The sequence below is a fragment of the Rhinoraja longicauda genome, chromosome 35 (assembly GCF_053455715.1).
Source record: "Rhinoraja longicauda isolate Sanriku21f chromosome 35, sRhiLon1.1, whole genome shotgun sequence".
In the NCBI taxonomy this organism is placed as follows: Eukaryota; Metazoa; Chordata; class Chondrichthyes; order Rajiformes; family Arhynchobatidae; genus Rhinoraja; species Rhinoraja longicauda.
The window spans coordinates 9168224-9188080 of NC_135987.1; the positions used below are offsets into that span (position 1 = coordinate 9168224).

Here is a 19857-nt window from a genome sequence, read left to right on the forward strand (position 1 = left end):
CGGCTCCATTAGATTGCATGCCTCCCTGCCCTGTCAGCTCTCAGTTCGTGCAACAAGCGACGCTGCCTGACTGCTTCCCCGAGTCAATGTTTCATTAGTCTGATCATGCATCTTGCAGTCAGCACGAGAATAAACGTCCCATTGAAAGTTAGACAGCGCCAGAGCTCAGCAAGCAGCAGAAGCAGCAGCAGAAAGGGCAGATGCATTGGCTTGTTCTAATAATGCATCTAGCAACGGCCGAGCAACCTTGTTCGGAATCAACCAGGTGAATGTTGGGGGGACGGGGAGGGGAGGTGAGGTGGAATCTGACATTTGCCGGAGTGGGGGCGGGAATGGTGTGGAGGGCTTGCTTTCCAACTTGAGGTTTTCAGTCTCTTTCAGCAAGAACAGAGCTTTCCACCCTCCCCGCCCAACTGCAAACGCTGCACACTTCAGCCAAGTGGCACAAACACTCAGGGGTACAAATCACAGGGGCAGCAAACCTTGGAAAGGATGCAAATGGTCAAACAATAACAAAAACGTGATGTGTAGTCAGGAACTGCAGATGCTGCTTTAAACCGAAGACAGGCAGACAGACACAAAAAGCTGGAGTGACTCAATAGGGACAGGCAGCATCTCTGGAGAGAATGAATGGGTGACGTTTGGGGGTCGAGACCCTTCTTAAGACAATGTGATGTCTTTAACTGTATCACTGAGTCGTGCAACAACCTGTACAATTGTACCAATGGCCTCGGGCACTGTGTTCTAACCCGCCCAAGGTAAATGACAAGGAACAGTCAATATTAAATAGCACGTACCTCTTCTAACCTGCTTAACCTTAGGACTCAGCATGCTTTCAGGTCGCTGTCTTCAGGCTTGTGACAGTCAGCACTCTCCCCGCTACATCACCTTGTACCATTGCCCCATTGCAGAGAAGGCAAGCTCTCTCTCTCTCTCTCTCTCTCCCTCTCTGGTCCCCCTACACCACTGAGAAACCGTGGTGCCATCCGCTCTCGCTGACAGCCCAGGAATGATGTCTCGCATCCAGCTAAATAAACGCTGATGCATTATTTATCCAGCCCTGAATTAATTCTGCTCCAAACGAACCATTAAGTACTTGAGAGATTACTGTCGATAAATCACAGGAGAGAACGGTGGATCTCTTTCCTAATTGGCCCATGACCAGTGTTATTAATACACCTTTAATAAGACACTGGCAGCAGTCGCTTATTGTCTTGCTAATGTATGCTATGGCTGCGACACAAATCGAATCAATGGGCTCTCTGCCGAGAAAACCAGACAGGGACACACAGATCAGGATGGACACGGAGTTGACGAGGCTGTGTGGTGCGAGGAGGAACACTCAAATTATTCCCTAGTCCTGAGAGGCGTGTGTTTTCTCATCCTCTTTGCTCTGAGTTGGATCGCAGCTGAAAGGAATACCTGTACCTCTTCCTATAGGGGATCTGAGAGATTGCGTTATTTCTTTTCTTGGCATATGTTAGTGTCTGGTCTCCCCCTTGAGCTACCAATTTATCCACATTCAATTTGCAGCACAAAACAAGGCCGTGTAGCACAACTGGTCCATAGTCATGTTTGTGCAGCAGACGAGCCACTCCACTCCATAGTTCATCCAGCCCAACATCATTGGTCTCCTAATCAGAGGAAAGACATTCTTGCCATGGAGGGAGTACAGAGAAGGTTCACCAGATTGATTCCTAGGATGGCAGGACTTTCATATGAAGATAGACTGGATAGACTCGGCTTGTACTCGCTGGAATTTAGAAGATTGAGGGGGGATCTTATAGAAACTTACAAAATTCTTAAGGGGTTGGACAGGCTAGATGCAGGAAGATTGTTCCCGATGTTGGGGAAGTCCAGAACAAGGGGTCACAGTTTAAGGATAAGGGGGAAGTCTTTTAGGACTGAGATGAGAAAGTTTTTTTCACACAGAGAGTGGTGAATTTGTGGAATTCTCTGCCACAGAAGGTAGTTCAGGCCAGTTCATTGGCTATATTTAAGAGGGAGTTAGATGTGGCCCTTGTGGCTAAAGGGATCAGGGGGTATGGAGAGAAGGCAGGTATGGGATACTGAGTTGGATGATCAGCCATGATCACATTGAATGGCGGTGCGTACAGGCTCGAAGGGCCGAATGGCCTCCTCCTGCACCTACTTTCTATGTTTCTATGTTTCTATCACATGTCTTTCTTCCCATATTACAAATGTCCTTAGTTTCCTAATGTGTAGGAAGGAACTGCAGATGCTGGTTAACACTAAAGATAGACAAAAAAATGCTGGAGTAACTCAACAGGACTGGTAGCATCTAATGAGAGAAGGAATGGGTGACGTTTCGGGTCGAGACCCTTCTTCGGTTTGAAGAAGGGCCTCGACCTGAAACTACCCATTCCTTCTCTCCGTAGATGCTGCCAGTTCCACTGAGTTAATCCAACATTCTATGTCTATCTTCAGACTGAAGAAGGGTCTCGACCCGAAACATCACCCATTCCTTCTCTCCAGAAATGCTGCCTGTCCCGGTGAGTTACTCCAGCATTTTGTGTCTATCCTTAGCTTTCCTGTTGTTCTACTTACCTCAATTACTCATGTGGGTGACTTCCACCTCTTAATCGGTCAAGGGATAAGGAATATCGGATAATAACCATTCCTTGGCTAAGTTGCATCCTATCGTGACCCTTCATTGGCTGAGGATCATCGCATCTCAACCATTCATTGGGTTAGGAGCACCATGCCTTGAACATTCATTGGCTAAGGCGCATCATATCCTCACCATTAATTGGTTAAGACTCATCATATTGTAACCAGTCATTGGGATCGGGGGGTCACACCGTGACCATTCACTGGGTGAGGTGTATCGTGGAATCTCCAATCTCCACACTTAATCTCATTCACTTGCAGTTCATTCACGACACCGGCATGCAATAAAACTTTACATGAGCTATCTCCTCTGTGCAGAAGCCACAAACCATCAGTCACCATCTGTCTGATATAACTCCCTCTGGTCGCGCACACAAAACAAGATGCAAGCTCGATTTATGTTGTTTGAATTAGACTCATTTCCAGTCTGGTGCCTGAGGTCTTGATGTAAAAGCCAAGGCCAAAAAATGTAGGGATTTGTAATTATCTTTAAATGCCCATAGCCAAAGGGCAATCATAAAATAAAGTGCAAATGGGAGATGGGAGATGGGAGAGAGGAACTCAAGCTCTCATTAGCAGGGATAATAAAGGCATTTCTATGTGTTGTTGAAGTCTTTCTATAGGAACTACACTTCTGATTTTGCAGTGCAGCAAAAAATAAAATGACGGTACATTTCTTTTCATAATATCTCCATGGTCTGATGACTGGTTTTATTATGTAGGAAAATAACTGCAGGTGCTGGTACAATCGAAGGTATCACAAAAAGCTGGAGTAACTCACCGGGTCAGGCAGCATCTCAGGAGAGAAGGAATGGGTGACGTTTTGGGTCGAGACCCTTCTTCAGAAGGGTCCCGACCCGAAACGTTACCCATTCCTTCTCTCCTGAGATGCTGCCTGACCTGCTGAGTTACTCCAGCTTTTTGTGATACTTTCAGAAGGGTCTCGACCCGAAACGTTACCCATTCCTTCTCTCCTGAGATGCTGCCTGACCCGCTGAGTTACTCCAGCTTTTTGTGATACCTACTGGTTTTATTATGTTTTGTTTCTCAGTTCTGTGCATCACAATTTTACAAGCATAAGGAGTTCCATAGGTAGAATAATTACAGAGTTTTGTATAGAAAGAGAATATTTAGCCCGAATGTTTTTATTCCTGTGTTAATGTCCACAACCTACAAATGACCTACAACTGACTATAATTGACCTACAACTTTAGGTTGTGCACGCCAAATGCAAGAAGAAGAATGTACACACCTTTTATGCGTTAACCTTCATCTGTCAAGGTATTGAGTATAGAAGTTGGATCATTATGTTATAGTTGTAGAAGACATTGGTGAGGCCGCATTTAGAGTGTGGTGTTCAGGTCCCACTGCTGTAGGAAGGACATCTTTAAGCTGGAAAGTGGGCAGAGATTTATGAAGATTATGAATGTCCTTTTACCTCTCCATGTTATCCAACTCTATTGGCATTCCTTGCCTTTCATCAAGCCTATACTGAAGATGCAGCAGACTGCGAATGCAGACGGGGCCTCCAGACTATGGAACTTCTCCTGGGGTGTGACATGCTGCATGACACATGCACTGCAAAGGATCTTACAGAGGCCAGTGACGTGGCACTAAAATGTGCTCACTATTGGCAAACAGCTGTGTGATCACACGAATAAAAAAAAATCAAACCTTTGTTAATTAAGCGACGTGCCAGGACTCAAGGGCTTGAGGTTGTGCGGGTTAGGAGTTTATTCCTCAGAGTGCAGGTTGCTGAGGGGGGTGATCTTATGGAGGTTTACAAAATCATGTGGGAATCAGATAGGGTGAATGTGGGAATCAGATAGGCTGAGTCTTTTACCCAGGGTTGGAGAATCTAGAACCAGAGGACATGGGTTTAAGGTGAGAGGGGCAAGAATTAGCAGGACCCTGAGGAGCAACATTTACAATCTCTAAAGCAAGGAAAACAAACCCAGCTCTCCCCATAATTGAGACAGTCCATCCTCGGCAACTCAAAATGCTGGAGTAACTCAGTGGGACAGGCAGCATCTCTGGATAGAAGGAATGGTTGACGTTGCGGGTCGACCCAAAACGTCACTCATTCCTTCCTCCCAGAGATGCTGCCTGTCCCACTGAGTTACTCCAGCACTTTTTGTCTATCTTCAATGTAAACCAGCATCTGCAATTCCTTTCCTACACATCTGGGGCAACATCCTGGTGAACTCTCTCTGCGCCCTCTCAGGAGCAAGCACGTATTTTCTATACCACAGGTGACCAGAACTGCATGCAATATTCCACATATGGCCTCACCTAACTTTTCTAAAGCTATACCATAACTTCCCTGTTCTTCTATTCTGTGCGCGGGCTAATGCAGGCCAGCATCGCGTATGCTTTCTCTACTGCGCTCTCTATCTGTCACCTTCAGGGACCTTTGGCTTTGTAAATCAAGGTTTCTTTGTTCCTCAGTACTCCCTAGGGTTCTCCTATTCATTGCACATGTCCTAACCTAATTTGACCTCTCAAAGTGCATCCTTTCACACGTATAAGGATTAAATTCAATATGCCGTTGCTCCAGCCAATTTGTCATCTGATCGTTATCTATTTGTAGCCTGACTACAACGCCACCATTTTTTGTGTCATGTGCAATCTTACTAATCAAACCTCTGACATTAATATCTGTTATTAGGGCATATGGCAAACAGTAAGAGTCACACTATTGATTTCTGTCGAACACCACTGCTCATGACCAAAGCAACTGTCTTCTACCACACACACACTCTCTCTCGCTCTCATAGACTCAAGCCAATTTTACATCCAAATGCCAGGGATCCCATGGGAAATCCCCCTTAGGATCATCCTTGTCAAATGCCTTTCTAAAGTCCATGTAGACTATAGTTGTACACTAACCTCATCAAAATGCTTTGTTGCATCTTTGAAAAACTCAATCAAATTAATCATATACAAAACCGCCAAGAAAGTCATGCTGATTATCTCTGATCAATCCTTGCCTTCCTAAGTGTGGAATGATGCTGTTCCTCAGTACAGTTCCACGGACATTTCCCTAACACTGATGTAAATCTGTGGAATTCACTGCCTCAGAAGGCAGTGGAGGCCAATTCTCTGAATGCAGTCAAGAGAGAGCTAGATAGAGCTCTTAAGGATAGCGGAGTCAGGGGGTATGGGGAGAAAGCAGGAACGGGGTACTGATTGAGAATGATCAGCCATGATCACATTGAATGGTGGTGCTGGCTCGAAGGGTCGAATGGCCTACTCCTGCACCTATTGTCTATTGTCTATTGTCTACCACTGATGTAAGACTCCTGGCCTGTAATTACATCTGGTTTATCTCTGACGCCTTTCTTGAATAAGGGAACCACATTTGCTGTCCTGTAAGTCTTTTGGTATCTCACTAGTGGGCAAAGGGGATTTAAAAACTTCTGTTGGTGCCCCGGCTATCTCAACTAAACAGTGAAAAGCTTGGACAGAGTGGATATGGAGAGGATGTTTCCACTATTGGGAGAGTCTAGGACCAGAGGCCACAGCCTCAGAAGTAAAGGGTGTTCCTTTACGAAGGAGATGAGGAGGATTATTTTTAGTCAGAGGGTGGTGAATCTGGGGAATTCTTTGTCACAGAAGGCTGTGGAGGCCAAGTTAATGGATATTTCTCAGGCAGAGATAGATAAATTCTTGATTAGCGCAGGTGTCTGGGGTTATGTGGAGAAGGCGGGAGAATGGGGTTAGGAGGGAAAGATGGATCAGTCATGATTGAATGGCAGAGTAGACTTGCTGTGCAGTCATGATTGAATGGCAGAGTAGACTTGCTGGGCTGAATGGCCTCATTCTGCTCTAATCACTTATGACCTTTTGACCTGATGAACGTTCCCTCCCTTGGAAGTCTAGGATACATCTCATCATGCCTTTATATCTACTAGGAACCTCTCACATCTTCTGAAGAAGGGTCTCGACCCGAAACGTCACCCATTCCTTCTCTCCCGAGATGCTGAGTTACTCCAGCATTTTGTGAATAAATCGATTTGTACCAGCATCTGCAGATATTTTCTTTTACTATTCACCTATTCAATGATAGATTCTCCAGAAACTCACCCTCCCCTTCCATGAAATCTGCAGCGACAATGTCTTTACCCTTGGTGAATGTGGAAGAGAATGAGTTATCTAAGACCTGACCAACTTCCTCTGACTCAATGCACTGATTTCTCTTTGGGTCCTCGCTGGCTCCACTCTTTCACTGGTCACCCTCATGCTCTTTAATATAAAATGCCTTGAGAAAATCCTTAATCATTATATCTTATCATAATCTTATTTTATATATAATCTTATTATATTTCCTTAATCTGATATTTCATGGCTCCTTTTTGCCCCACTCATTTCTTTCTTAACCACTCTCTATACTCCAAAGGGGTCTCCCCCACTTCAGTACTACTCCTTCCATATGCCTTATTGTTTCCTTTAACAAAACCTCTGATGTCCCTTGACATTCTTGCCATTCTTGCCTAGCATCCTGACACTGAACTCTGCTTCATTCAGGAGACGATGTGAGATGAATGTGGAGCAAGGAATAACAAAGTGCATGTGATGAATGAAACCCCCCCCACCTATTGATTTTAGGTTTAAAGTTAGTGATATCTACCGTAGTGCCATCAAGGGCAAAAAGATGGGCAATCCTTCCATTGCAGTCTAACTAATCGTTGTACAAGATTTCCAAGCAGAGTGCAATTGCGAATGCTCTGTAATGACCACCCCATGAGAACACTGCTGTCGGATGTGGGAAAATAATCTTTTCATTCAACATGGTCTTCTTCTTCTGTCGTATGTCATTTAGACCTGCCGCTCCGTTGAGACGAGCCAGGCCAACGTGTCATCGTCCAGGTCAATCATACCTCGTTCATCATTCGGTGGGCGGTATTTGGGGCAACTGGTGACGATGTGCTCCACTGACTGTGTTGGGTCCCCACACTCACAGAAGGCACTGTCCACAAGACCCCACCTCTTCATCGCTACTCCATAACGTCCAACACCTGTCCTCAAGTGATTGAGGCTTATAGAAACATAGAAAGTAGGTGCAGGAGTAGGCCATTCGGCCCTTCGAGCCTGCACCGCCATTCAATATGATCATGGCTGATCATCCAACTCAGTATCCTGTACCTGCCTTCTCTCCATACCCCCTGATCCCTTTAGCCACAAGGGCCATATCTAACTCACTCTTAAATATAGCCAATGAACTGGCCTCAACTACCTTCTGTGGCAGAGAATTCCACAGATTCACCACTCTCTGTGTGAAAAAAACCTTTCTCATCTCGGTCCTAAAAGACTTTCCCCTTATCCTTAAACTGTGACCCCTTGTTCTGGACTTCCCCAACATCGGGAACAATCTTCCTGCATCTAGCTTTTGATGGCAATCTGTTTGATGACGTTGAGCTTGGCGTTGTAAGGCCTTCAACGTTGAGCTGCAGTAACGCTAAACCTTGACAGTTGGCGGCTTTTGACGGTGCCGCCTGGCCTGGGGAGGCTTGGGGTTTTGCGGTCTGCAGACATGGCAAAGACATTAGTTTCGCTTTAAGGGCTTATGAGCCTGTAAGCTACTCATGGGGGAGGCCGCATAGAGGCTGTCTTTGTCTTCCCCGTACATTAAACATGGTCAATGGGGGCTTTCTAGTATCTTTGACTGAATTTCCAGACAAGACCCAGACTGACCCAGAAGGGTTAATGACCCAATATTGGAAGAGTACACAAATATGAACAGGTGATATAATTTCATCATCGTTGTAAAGAGTGCATATAGGAATAGTGGTTCAGTATGGAGTTCATTGAGTTGTGATAACGTCTACTTTGATAGCCAACCTTCATACTGAATGTACAGGAGTATTATTGTGAAAATAAATGCAAGCAGTTTTGATATTCTTCCTATTCAACAGAGGTTTCAAGTTGTCTCCAAGCAAATGCAGTATTTGTTAAACGTTTTAGGAACAATTCACCAAGCACTCCTTTGCATTCATATAACGTGGCTTATTCTGCAGAGAGTGTATATGAGAAAGGAAGTGAGAAATGATTGAAAGTCATTCAAAGTGGATTGGAAGGAAGCAATGGATTCATTTCCCACTACTGACCGACCACACACACAAGAGTGCAAGTTATGGTCACCAAAAAGGGGTCAGTTCCGATACTTCGGCTCAGTCGTGATCTAATCTGATTGCATTGTGTCAAACATGTGCTCATTCCTTCATATCCCCTTATTCTCAAGCAAGAATAGTTAAGGAAGATACAAAGTCTGAAGAAGGCTCCTGACCCGAAACGTTACCTTTCCATGTTCTCCAGAGATACTGCTTGACACGCTGAGTTAGTCCAGCACTTTGTGTCTTTCATTTAGGTCCTTGTATCCACAATAGTTAACAAAGCTCTTGCTGTGGGGATATTCAAAACCCAGTGTGAAATATCACTGCTCCAGTTTCTTACTGCAGCAGTGAACAACTATGCACAATACCACAGCATAAACATCTGCAATTCTCTTAGGAACATACCGAGCCTTGTGCAATCAAATTGGCTTCCAGCGTCGAAGCACTTTCATGTTCTTATCCCACCAAACAAGCTCACATAAGTAGACACAAAATGCTGGAGTAACTCAGCGGGACAGGCAGCATCTCTGGAGAGAAGGAATGGGTGACGTTTCGGGTTGAGACCCTTCGAGACCCTTCTTCCTCTCTCATATAAGTAGAGGTGGCAGCCATTATACAGCCCATAATACAATCAAGATGTATTATTTCAGAATGAACAGTATCAGTGCTTGCCTATGTTTGCATTGATTGGACAATCCTGCCACCAAAGAACCAAGTCTAAATGTAAACTCTAGGTGTCAGTGTAAAAAAGCATTACCCGTCCATGTTCTCCAGGGGTGCTACCTGACCCACTGAGTTACTCCAGCACTTTCCATCTTTTTTTGGTAAACTAGCATCTGCAGTTTCTTGATGTAAACTCTTTGATCATGAAGTTGTGGCTGAGTAGGATCCAATGCGTTCTTGTACAAATCTGGAATCAAACATTCCAGGAACTGATTTGACATCAAGGCAGACTCCAATGAATTGAATTTCTCGTTGTTGCATATTAAGAAGGTTTAGTTTAGTTTAGTTCAGAGATACAGCATGGAAACAGGCCCGTTCGACCGACCAGCGATCCTCGCACATTTACACTATCCGACACCTACAAGCGACAATTTTTACATATACTAAGCCAATTAACCTACAAACCTGTACGTCTTTGGAGTGTGGGAGGAAACTGAAGATGTCGGAGAAAACCCACACAGGTCACGGGGAGAACGTACAAACTCCGTACAGACAGCACCTGCAGTCGGGATGGAACCTGGGTCTCTGGCGTTGCATTCACTGTAAGGCAGCAACTCTACCGCTGCGCCACCCTGTATTGGCTAGGAAATACATCCATAAATTGTAATGGGTGTTCCTCGACTCAGACGATGGCTTGCATTGTTGAAAGCAGACTGTTATAATTTGACTGGTCTATACAGTAGGTGTGTTTATATTGCAATGCTAATGTGTAGCAGAGACATGTGTTGTGCTGGCTTCCATCCCAAGGTCAGAAATGGGTGCTTAACTTCAGTGCTCAATCCCATTCACACCTCCTCAGCAAATGAAGTAGTTCTCAATATGGTATGATACAATAGAACGTTATTTATCCCAGCAGGGGAGTGATCTGCCAGCAGTCATAAAGGATTGGGGATATGCAAAGATTGGGGGAGGGGGGGGGGGGGGGGGAGGGGGGGGGGGGGGGGGAGGGGGGGGGAGGGGGAGGAGTTGTACAGTTTGATAGTCACAGGTAAGAAGGATCTCCTGTGGCGTTCTGTCCTGCATCTTGGTGGAACCAGTCTGTTGCTGAAGCTACTCATCAGGTTGACCAGTGTGTCATGGAGGGGGTGAGCTGTATTGTCCAGGGTGCTCCGCAGTTTGAGGAGCATCCTCCCCTCCAAGACCACCTCCCATGAGTTCAACTCCACCCCCAGGATGGAGCCAGCCTTCCTGATGAGTTTGTTAATCTTATTGGTGTCCGCGGCCTTGTGGCGTAGCAAACTAAGGCGAAGAAGTTGACACTGGCCACCAACGATTGGTAGAACATCTGCAGCATCTTATTGCAGACGTTGAAGGAGCGGAGCCTTCTCAAAAAGTACAGGTGGCTCTGTCCCTTCTTGTACAGGGCCTCAGCGTTCCTGGACCGGTCCAGTTTGCCGTCCAGGTACATTCCAAGGTATTTGTACTCCCCGGTAAACTGCACATCCACACCATTGATGGAGACAGGGGACAGGGGTGTTCCTCACCTCCTAAAGTCCACCACTAACTCCTCAGTCTTGTCAGTGTTAAGTTGCAGGTGATTCAGCCCACACCACTCAACAAAGTCGTTGACTTCACCTCTGTATTCAGCTACCCTCTCCTCACTGATGCAGCCCACAATTTTGCAGAGTCATCTGAAAACTTCTGCAGGTGGCAGAAGTCTGAGTTATATCTGATGTCTGAGGTGTAGATGGTGAACAGGAATGGAGAGAGGACCGTCCCCTGTGGGGCCCCTGTGTTGCTCACCACCATGTCCGAGGCACAGTTCTGTAGCCTGACATACTGTGGTCAGCCAGTCAGGTAGTTGGTGATCCAGGACACCAATGGTGCGCTCACCTGCATCTTCGCCAGTTTGCTCCCTAGCAGAGCAGGCCGGACTAGCAGTCATACCTGCATGTGACAAAACTTGGCCAAAATTCCAACGTAAGTCACACACGACTCTTGACTTAGAAATGTACCGCTGGCCCTTCATAATCGCTAGGGCCTCAAGTTGGAACTCCATCACCAACAGTACTGTGTGAGTGCCTTTTACAGAAGTACATCAGTAGTCCAGGAAGCCACTAGTAGCTCAAGAGTAATGAGGGATGGGCAACAAATGCTGGCAGATCCAAAAAACGAAACACGCTCTGAAAATGTATTAGCTTCCCAGACGTTCAATTTTTCACAAAGAGCTCAGAAATTTAGAAATGGTTAGTGTGCAGACTAGTAAATTCACTTCTTTGGATACATGCTTTTACAGACATTACAGGAAATATTTTTAGAGAAGTGGGACTGGTTGAATAATTCATTCAAAAATAAATGGCCCAGACACATAGAATCCAATGGCTATTTTTGAACTCTAGTCCTCAATGATTCTGAAAAACAATTCCTCCGATTTTGATGCCAACCCATCCCCAACAATTAGTATTCAACAAAGCCCTATGTATTGCAAGCAAATGCCTCTTATCGGGCCATTTACTCACACTGGTGGAAGGTGAGATGCATGAATATGTTCTCAGGCAGCTCTGATACTGAGTAGGCAAATTGTTCTATCTCTTTTCTACAGGATTGATAATCATTTCCACACTGACCTCAGCAGCGTTCCAGTTGGCCTTTGCCTCTCTTCCTTCACACTCTTCCATTTCTGTAAATAAAGTCAGAGAGCGACACAGCGTGGAAACATGTCCTTCAGCCCAACTTGTCCAAGACAACCAAATTTCCTAACCAAGCTAGCTCCACTTGCCTGTGCCTAATCCCTCTCCTTCTGAACCCTTTCATCCATGTACCTGTCCAACTGTCTTTTAAACATTGTAATCACACTAACCTCTACCACTTCCCCCGGCAGCTTGTTCCCAGAACGTACCATTGCCTGCATGGAAAAATTGCCCCTTCAGTCCTTTTTAAGTTTTGCCCCTCTCACCTTAAATCTATGTCCTCTAATTTTGGACTCTGCTACTCTAAGGAAAAATTATCTGGTTATTCACCAGAGAACACCTCCAGAGAACACCTCCGCATAAATCTTTTCCTGCACCTTTTCCAGTTTAATGACTACTTCCTGTAGTGAGGTGACGAGAAATGTACACAGAACTTCAAATGTGGCCTTGCCAATGTTATTTACAGCTGTAATATGACCTCCGAACTTACGTACTCGATTCCTTGCAAAGACAAGCAAGCCAAATTGCGTACTCAATTCCTTCCTCAAAGACAAGCAAGCCAAATTCGGCCTTCACCACCTATCTTCCAGTGTCACTAAGTACCTAACCCCTAGATCTCTTTGCTCTACAGTACTCTTCAAGGTCCTACCATTTACTGCACGCGTTGCCATAGTTTGTATTACTAAAATGCAATACTTCGCATTTATCTGGATTAAGCTCCATCTGCCATTCCTTAGCCTATTGTCCAAGTTGATCAAGATTGGCCTCAAAGGGTTATGGGGAGAAGGCATGAGAATGGGGCTGAAATGAAAAAATTGACCAGCCATGATTGAATGGCAGAGTAGACTCGATGGGCCAAATGGCCTCATCCTGCTCCTATATGGTAATATCCCAATGTAATCTTCACTGTGCACTGTGCCATCAATCTTAGCGTCATGTGCAAACTTACTAACCATGCAATGAACGTTTTCATCCAAGTTGTTAATATAAATAACAGATGACAGTATACCTTGGTACATCACTTGTTACGAGCCTCCAGTCTGATCAATAACCCACTACCACCTTCCTCTGTTTTTAACCATCATGCCAGTTTAGTATTTTCTTTTTATAAAAGACATTTCCTTTTGGTCACTTTTTGAGGAATTCCGAAGGGGGCATTGGAATGGATGAAGGTGATTGGGATAGGTATGAAGGTCAAAGTTGCAGGAAAGGAGAGTTGAGGAACAGCAAGGCATTGCTAGTTTGCTAGCAGAATGCAAATGCTATTTTGTTTACTCAGATGACCTTGTTAGTTGTGCGCAGATATAGCAGTTTAATAGTGAATTACTGAAAAAGAGTGCAAGGTTTATTTAGAATGATGGCATTGGGTTAGCCAGTGATATTGCAGATCCCATAATTAACTTCACATAATGTTCTTTCTATGGTTTTCAATTACATTTTGCTGATGTTAAAGCACTTTCCAGTAATAAAGTAAGTAATTAAAACACACATGGGAAAACATTTCTAACTAGCCAGTTCTATATTGGTGGTCTAGGAACTCATGCTGTGTTTATACACTAGTGACTGCCTTCATATTCTTGATCCATCCAAGCCACTAATCTGATGCAGCCACACTTTAAATGAATCAGAGATTCACTCTGTTTTTTCTCCATCTTCCTAAGTCTTTTTCCCATTATCATGTCCTGTCTGACAATAGGCAATAGACAATAGGTGCAGGAGTAGGCCATTCAGCCCTTCGAGCCAGCACCGCCATTCAATGCGATCATGGCTGATCACTCTCAATCAGTACCCCGTTCCTGCCTTCTCCCCATACCCCCTCACTCCGCTATCCTTAAGAGCTCTATCCAGCTCTCTCTTGAAAGCATCCAACGAACTGGCCTCCGCTGCCTTCTGAGGCAGAGAATTCCACACCTTCACCACTCTCTGACTGAAAAAAATCTTCCTCATCTCCGTTCTAAATGGCCTACCCCTTATTCTTAAACTGTGGCCCCTTGTTCTGGACTCCCCCAACATTGGGAACATGTTTCCTGCCTCTAATGTGTCCAATCCCTTAATTATCTTATATGTTTCAATAAGATCCCCCCCTCATCCTTCTAAATTCCAGTGTATACAAGCCTAATTGCTCCAGCCTTTCAACATACGACAGTCCCGCCATTCCGGGAATTAACCTAGTGAACCTACGCTGCACGCCCTCCATAGCAAGAATATCCTTCCTCAAATTTGGAGACCAAAACTGCACACAGTACTCCAGGTGCGGTCTCACCAGGGCCCGGTACAACTGTAGAAGGACCTCTTTGCTCTGGTGACGCAGCGGTAGAGTTGCTGCCTTACAGCGCTTGCAGCGCCGGAGATCTGGGTTCCATCCCGACCGCGGGCGCTGTCTGTACGGAGATTGTACGTTCTCCCCGTGACCAGCGTGGATTTTCTCCGAGATCTTTGGATTCCTTCCAAGTTTGTGTTAATTGGCTTGGTGAATGTAAAAGAAAACTGCCCCTAGTGTGTGTAGGATAGTGTTACTGTGCGGGGATCGCTGTTCGGCGCGGACTCGGTGAGCCCGAGGGCATGTTTCCGCGCCCTATCTCTAAACTAAACTAGATTAAATTAATTCTTCAGAGCCGGTGCCAGTTCACCTCTTCCCCTCCATTTCCAGACTACATATTCAATCTTTTTGCCTTGGATTCTTCAATTTCTTCCTGCCGAGGAAGTAGTTAAGGGGAGCCTGTAATACAACCTTGTCAGAATTAATAACAGTCAGAATGTGATTTCTGCTGTAATATATCTCCAATATTTTTTATTAATATCTGGAATAGGAATTTCTGTCTCATCTTCAAAGGGACTGTGATCTTTGACCACCTGCAGTTTAGTTATGTGTCAAATAGTTGATCTTGTAATTATATTCCAAGGGGCGATCCAATTTATTGAGTAATTAGCTACATTTTAAGTGCATGAGAACGTTTTTGATTTCTTTCTCATTAAGAGATATTTTCTGTTTCAGGGCTTCAATGGATTAAAAAAAAACACATAAATATACCATTTATGTACGTATGTAAATATATCTTAAATATTTCTTTTATGTATAATACATACCTTTTATGTATTATGTATCTATTAACAATTGATAGATGATAAATCACAAATTGTTAATATTCTGATGAATAAGCTGGAATAGTTTGAATTTGATGAATGCATCGCATAGCTGATTAAGGGATTCAAAATTTAGATTGGAAACCCACTTTGATTAACCCATAACATCATTTAAATATAATATGGAAATTTCCCTCAGGAACTGAGGGAAAGATTTGCTGAACCCTATTCTGTTTCTGATCTGCACATGTTAAGTGAACATGTTTGTTCATTGCTTCAGGTGGAAATAATGAGCAGAGTTCGTGCCAATAGGAACATAAAGCATCTCTCAGTCTTTGAATGGTCTGTCACTCACCCTCCAAGTTTAAATATATTCACACGTCCACAAAGCAAATGTCAGCCGATTTATTTATGGAATGGACACAAAATGCTGGAGTAACTACTGATCGGCATGGTGGCGCAGCAATAGAGTTGCTGCCTTACAGCACTTGCAGCGCCAGAGACCTGGGTTCGATCCTGACTACGGGCGCTGTCTGTAAGGAGTTTGTACGTTCTCCCCGTTACCTGCGTGGGTTTTCTCTGAGATCTTCGGTTACTTCCCATGCTCCTAAGACGTACAGGTTTGTAGGTTAATTGGCTTGGTATTAGTGTAAATTGTCCTGAGTGTGTGTAGGATGGTGTTGGTGTGCGGGGATCGCTGGTCGGTGCGGACTCGGTTGGCCGAAGGGCCTTTTTCCGCGCTGCACCTCTAATCTAAACTAAACGACACAAAACTCAGCGGGACAGGCAGCATCTCTGGAGAGAAGGAATGGGTGATGTTTCGGGTCGAGGCCCTTCTTCAGAGCCCATCAGAACAGAGCTTACACTGCAAACCCGAAGGAAGTTCAGGTAGCATTTAAGACCCAAGAGTTTTGAATGACAATAGACAATAGACAATAGGTGCAGGAGGAGGCCATTCGGCCCTTTGAGCCAGCACCGCTATTCAATGTGATCATGGCTGATCATTCTCAATCAGTACCCCATTCCTGCCTTCTCCCCATACCCCCGGACTCCGCTATCCTTAAGAGCTCTATCTAGCTCTCTCTTGAATGCATTCAGATAATTGGCCTCCACTGCTTTCTGAGGCAGAGAATTCCACAGATTCACAACTCTCTGACTTAAAAAGGTTTTCCTCATCTCAGTTCTAAATGGCCTACCCCTTATTCTTAAACTGTGGCCCCTTATTCTGGACTCCCCCAACATTGGGAACATGTTTCCTGCCTCTAACGTGTCCAACCCCTTAATAATCTTATATGTTTCGATAAGATCCCCTCTCATCCTTCTAAATTCCACTTCAGGTCCTAATTTTCCTGCTTGATTTTAATGCAGATGCAGCTGCTTCAAGGTTAAAGAAGAGGATGGACAAACTTGGATGAGGTTCTCTGGAGCATCGGATGCTGGGGCTACTTGATAGAAGTGGATGAAATGATGAGAGGCAAAGATATGGTTGGTATTAGTTCATTTAATTTGTGGGGGACTGGCAGACCCCATCGTGGTAGATAGTAATCAGAGACTTTCTCTTAGGATGGAATAGCTTAAAGGTGAGAGAAGGAAGGTACAATGGAGGTGTGTCAGGCAAGTTTTTTCATATCAAGCATGGTGGGTATTTGGAACACGCTGCCAGAGGAGATGGTAGAAGCAGATGTGAGAGCCACGTTTAAGAGACATTTGACAAAGTTTGGTGGAGTAGACGATGGGGCGAGTGGCCTAATTCTGCTCCTATCACGTGAACCTATGGACATAGATATACACATGAACAGGCAGGAAATAGAGGGATATGGGTTTTATGCAGTGAGATGGGGGTTAGATTGACAATAGACAATAGACGCAGGAGGAGGCCATTCGGCCCTTCGAGCCAGCACCGCCATTCAATGTGATCATGGCTGATCATTCTCAATCAGTACCCCGTTCCTGCCTTCTCCCCATACCCCCTGACTCCCTATCTGAAGAAGGGTCTCGACCCGAAACGTCACCCATTCCTTCTCTCCCGAGATGCTGCCTGACCTGCTGAGTTACTCCAGCATTTTGTGAATAAATCCGCTATCCTTAAGAGCTCAATCCAGCTCTCTCTTGAATGCATTCAGAGAATTGGCCTCCACTGCCTTCTGAGGCAGAGAATTCCACAGATTCACAACTCTCTGACTGAAAAGGTTTTTCCTCCTCTCAGTTCTAAATGGCCTACCCCTTATTCTTAAACTGTGGCCCCTTGTTCTGGACTCTCGCAACATTGGGAACATGTTTCCTGCCTCTAACATGTCCAACCCCCTAATAATCTTATACATTTCGATAAGATCTCCTCTCATCCTTCTAAATTCCAGTGTATACAATCCTAGTCGCTCCAGTCTTTCAACATATGATAGTCCCGCCATTCCAGGAATTAACTTAGTAAACCTATGCTGCACGCCCTCAATAGCAAGAATATCTTTCCTCAAATTTGGAGACCAAAACTGCACACAGTACTCCAGGTGCGGTCTCACTAGGGCCCTGTACAACTGCAGAAGGACCTCTTTGCTCCTATTCTCAACTCCTCTTGTTATGAAGGCCAACATTCCATTGGCTTTCTTCACTGCCTGCTGTACCTGCATGCTTCCTTTCATCATTATGGTATCATAGTTGGTGCATATGTTGTGCCAAAGAGCCTGTTCATGTGTTTTACTGTTCTATGTCTATGGGTTTGTTTTTTTTGCACCTCCGTTAAACAGAGGTTTAATTTTTACAAATTGTAAATGTGATTTTAATTTTTGATTTGCGAACAGCAGATGGAACTGTGGAATAACAGCTAAACAGGGACAATAAATTAATGTGAGAATCACAGACAGGTTGGTCTATTACATTGCTAATATGTGTTTTAATATGTGCTCAGTTTTGATTGAGGCCTCGTACAAATATGTTAGCTTCAGCTTCGAAAACATCAACTGATCCAAGGTGCAAGGTGGATATTTGCCTCTAATCCCCAACGATACACACATGTGAGAATATTGGACATCATTTACATTGACCTCTACAAAATTGGCCCCATTGTCTTCAAATACCAAGTGTCACAGGTTGCACCTGATAACGTTTATCAATAGTAAGATAAAACAAATGTGGTCAGCTGCACTTAAGTGGTGTCCGGAAGGTATAGCATAGCTTAACTCAATAATCTTGTAGAAAGCATACCAATAACAGTATTATTGAATCTCAATGGCTTGTGTTTTACCAAGTAAGTACTTTAGTGTCGTTTATTTTCATGTGTACCGAGGTAGAGTGAAAAGCTTTTGTTGTGTGCTAACCAGTCAGCAGAAAGACAATACATGATTGCAATCGAGCCATTCACAGTTTATAGATACACACTCCAAAGACGTACAGGGTATGTAGGTTAATTGGCTGGGTAAATGTAAAAAATTGTCCCTAGTAGGTGTAGGATAGTGTTAATGTACGGGGATCGCTGGGCGGCACGGACTTGGAGGGCCGAAAAGGCCTGTTTCCGGCTGTATATATATGATATGATATGATATGATATGATATTAATGTGAATAATGTTTAGTGCAAGAAAAAGCCCAGTAAACTCCGATGGAGGATGGTCCAAGTTTCTTCCATGGGTCTGTGTGTTGGATTTTATAGTGTGGAAACAAGATGAAATCATGTTAGTGACAAAATACTAAAGAAAAGAGAAGGCAACTAAAGGTGAAAAGCATCAAGTGTGTTCATCAGCACTAGAGACATGGGTTTGATCCTGACTATGGGTGCTGTCTCTACAGAGTTTGGTCGTTCTCGCCCTGGCCGCGTGGGTTTTCATCGGGCAATAGACAATAGGTGCAGGAGTAGGCCATTCGGCCCTTCGAGCCAGCACCGCCATTGAATGGGATCATGGTTGATCATTCTCAATCAGTACCCCGTTCCTGCCTTCTCCCCATACCCCCTGACTCCGCTATCCTTAAGAGCTCTATCTAGCTCTCTCTTGAATGCATTCAGAGAATTGGCCTCCACTGCCATCTGAGGCAGAGAATTCCACAGATTCACAACTCTCTGACTGAAAAGGTTTTTCCTCATCTCCGTTCTAAATGGCCTACCCCTTATTCTTAAACTGTGGCCCCTGGTTCTGGACTCCCCCAACATTGGGAACATGTTTCCTGCCTCTAACGTGTCCAACCCCTTAATAATCTTATATGTTTCGATAAGATCCCCTCTCATTCTTCTAAATTCCAGTGTATACAAGCCTAGCCGCTCCAGTCTTTCAACATATGACAGTCCCGCCATTCCGGGAATTAACTTAGTAAACCTACGCTGCACGCCCTCAATAGCAAGAATATCCTTCTTCAAACTTGGAGACCAAAACTGCACACAGTACTCCAGGTGCGGTCTCACTAGGGCCTTGTACAACTGCACACAGTACTCCAGGTGCGGTCTCACTAGGGCCTTGTACAACTGCACACAGTACTCCAAGTGCGGTCTCACTAGGGCCTTGTACAACTGCACACAGTACTCCAGGTGCGGTCTCACTAGGGCCCTGTACAACTGCACACAGTACTCCAGGTGCGGTCTCACTAGGGCCCTGTACAACAGCAGAAGGGCGCTCCGGTTTCCTCCCACATCCCAAAGACCTGCGGGGTTTGTAGGTCGATTGGCCTGTCTTGAAAAAGAAAAATTGCCCAGAG

At 44.7% G+C, this 19857-nt stretch overlaps 1 protein-coding gene across 2 annotated transcripts in view; it reads right to left on the reverse strand.

Annotated features, from left to right (window-relative positions):
* The window catches only part of LOC144609981 (rho GTPase-activating protein 22-like), a 343649-nt gene that overhangs the window by 299730 nt on the left and 24062 nt on the right, over positions 1 to 19857 (reverse strand). Inside the window, exon 1 of one of the 2 annotated variants that reach the window (XM_078428395.1) lies at positions 798 to 932. The exons of the other annotated variant lie outside the window; for it this stretch is intronic. Within the exon in view, the coding sequence (XP_078284521.1) occupies positions 798 to 831 (34 nt within the window). The 5' untranslated portion in view covers positions 832 to 932. Of the gene's footprint in view, positions 1 to 797; positions 933 to 19857 lie in introns of those variants that run through there. 2 annotated transcript variants of the gene reach the window in all.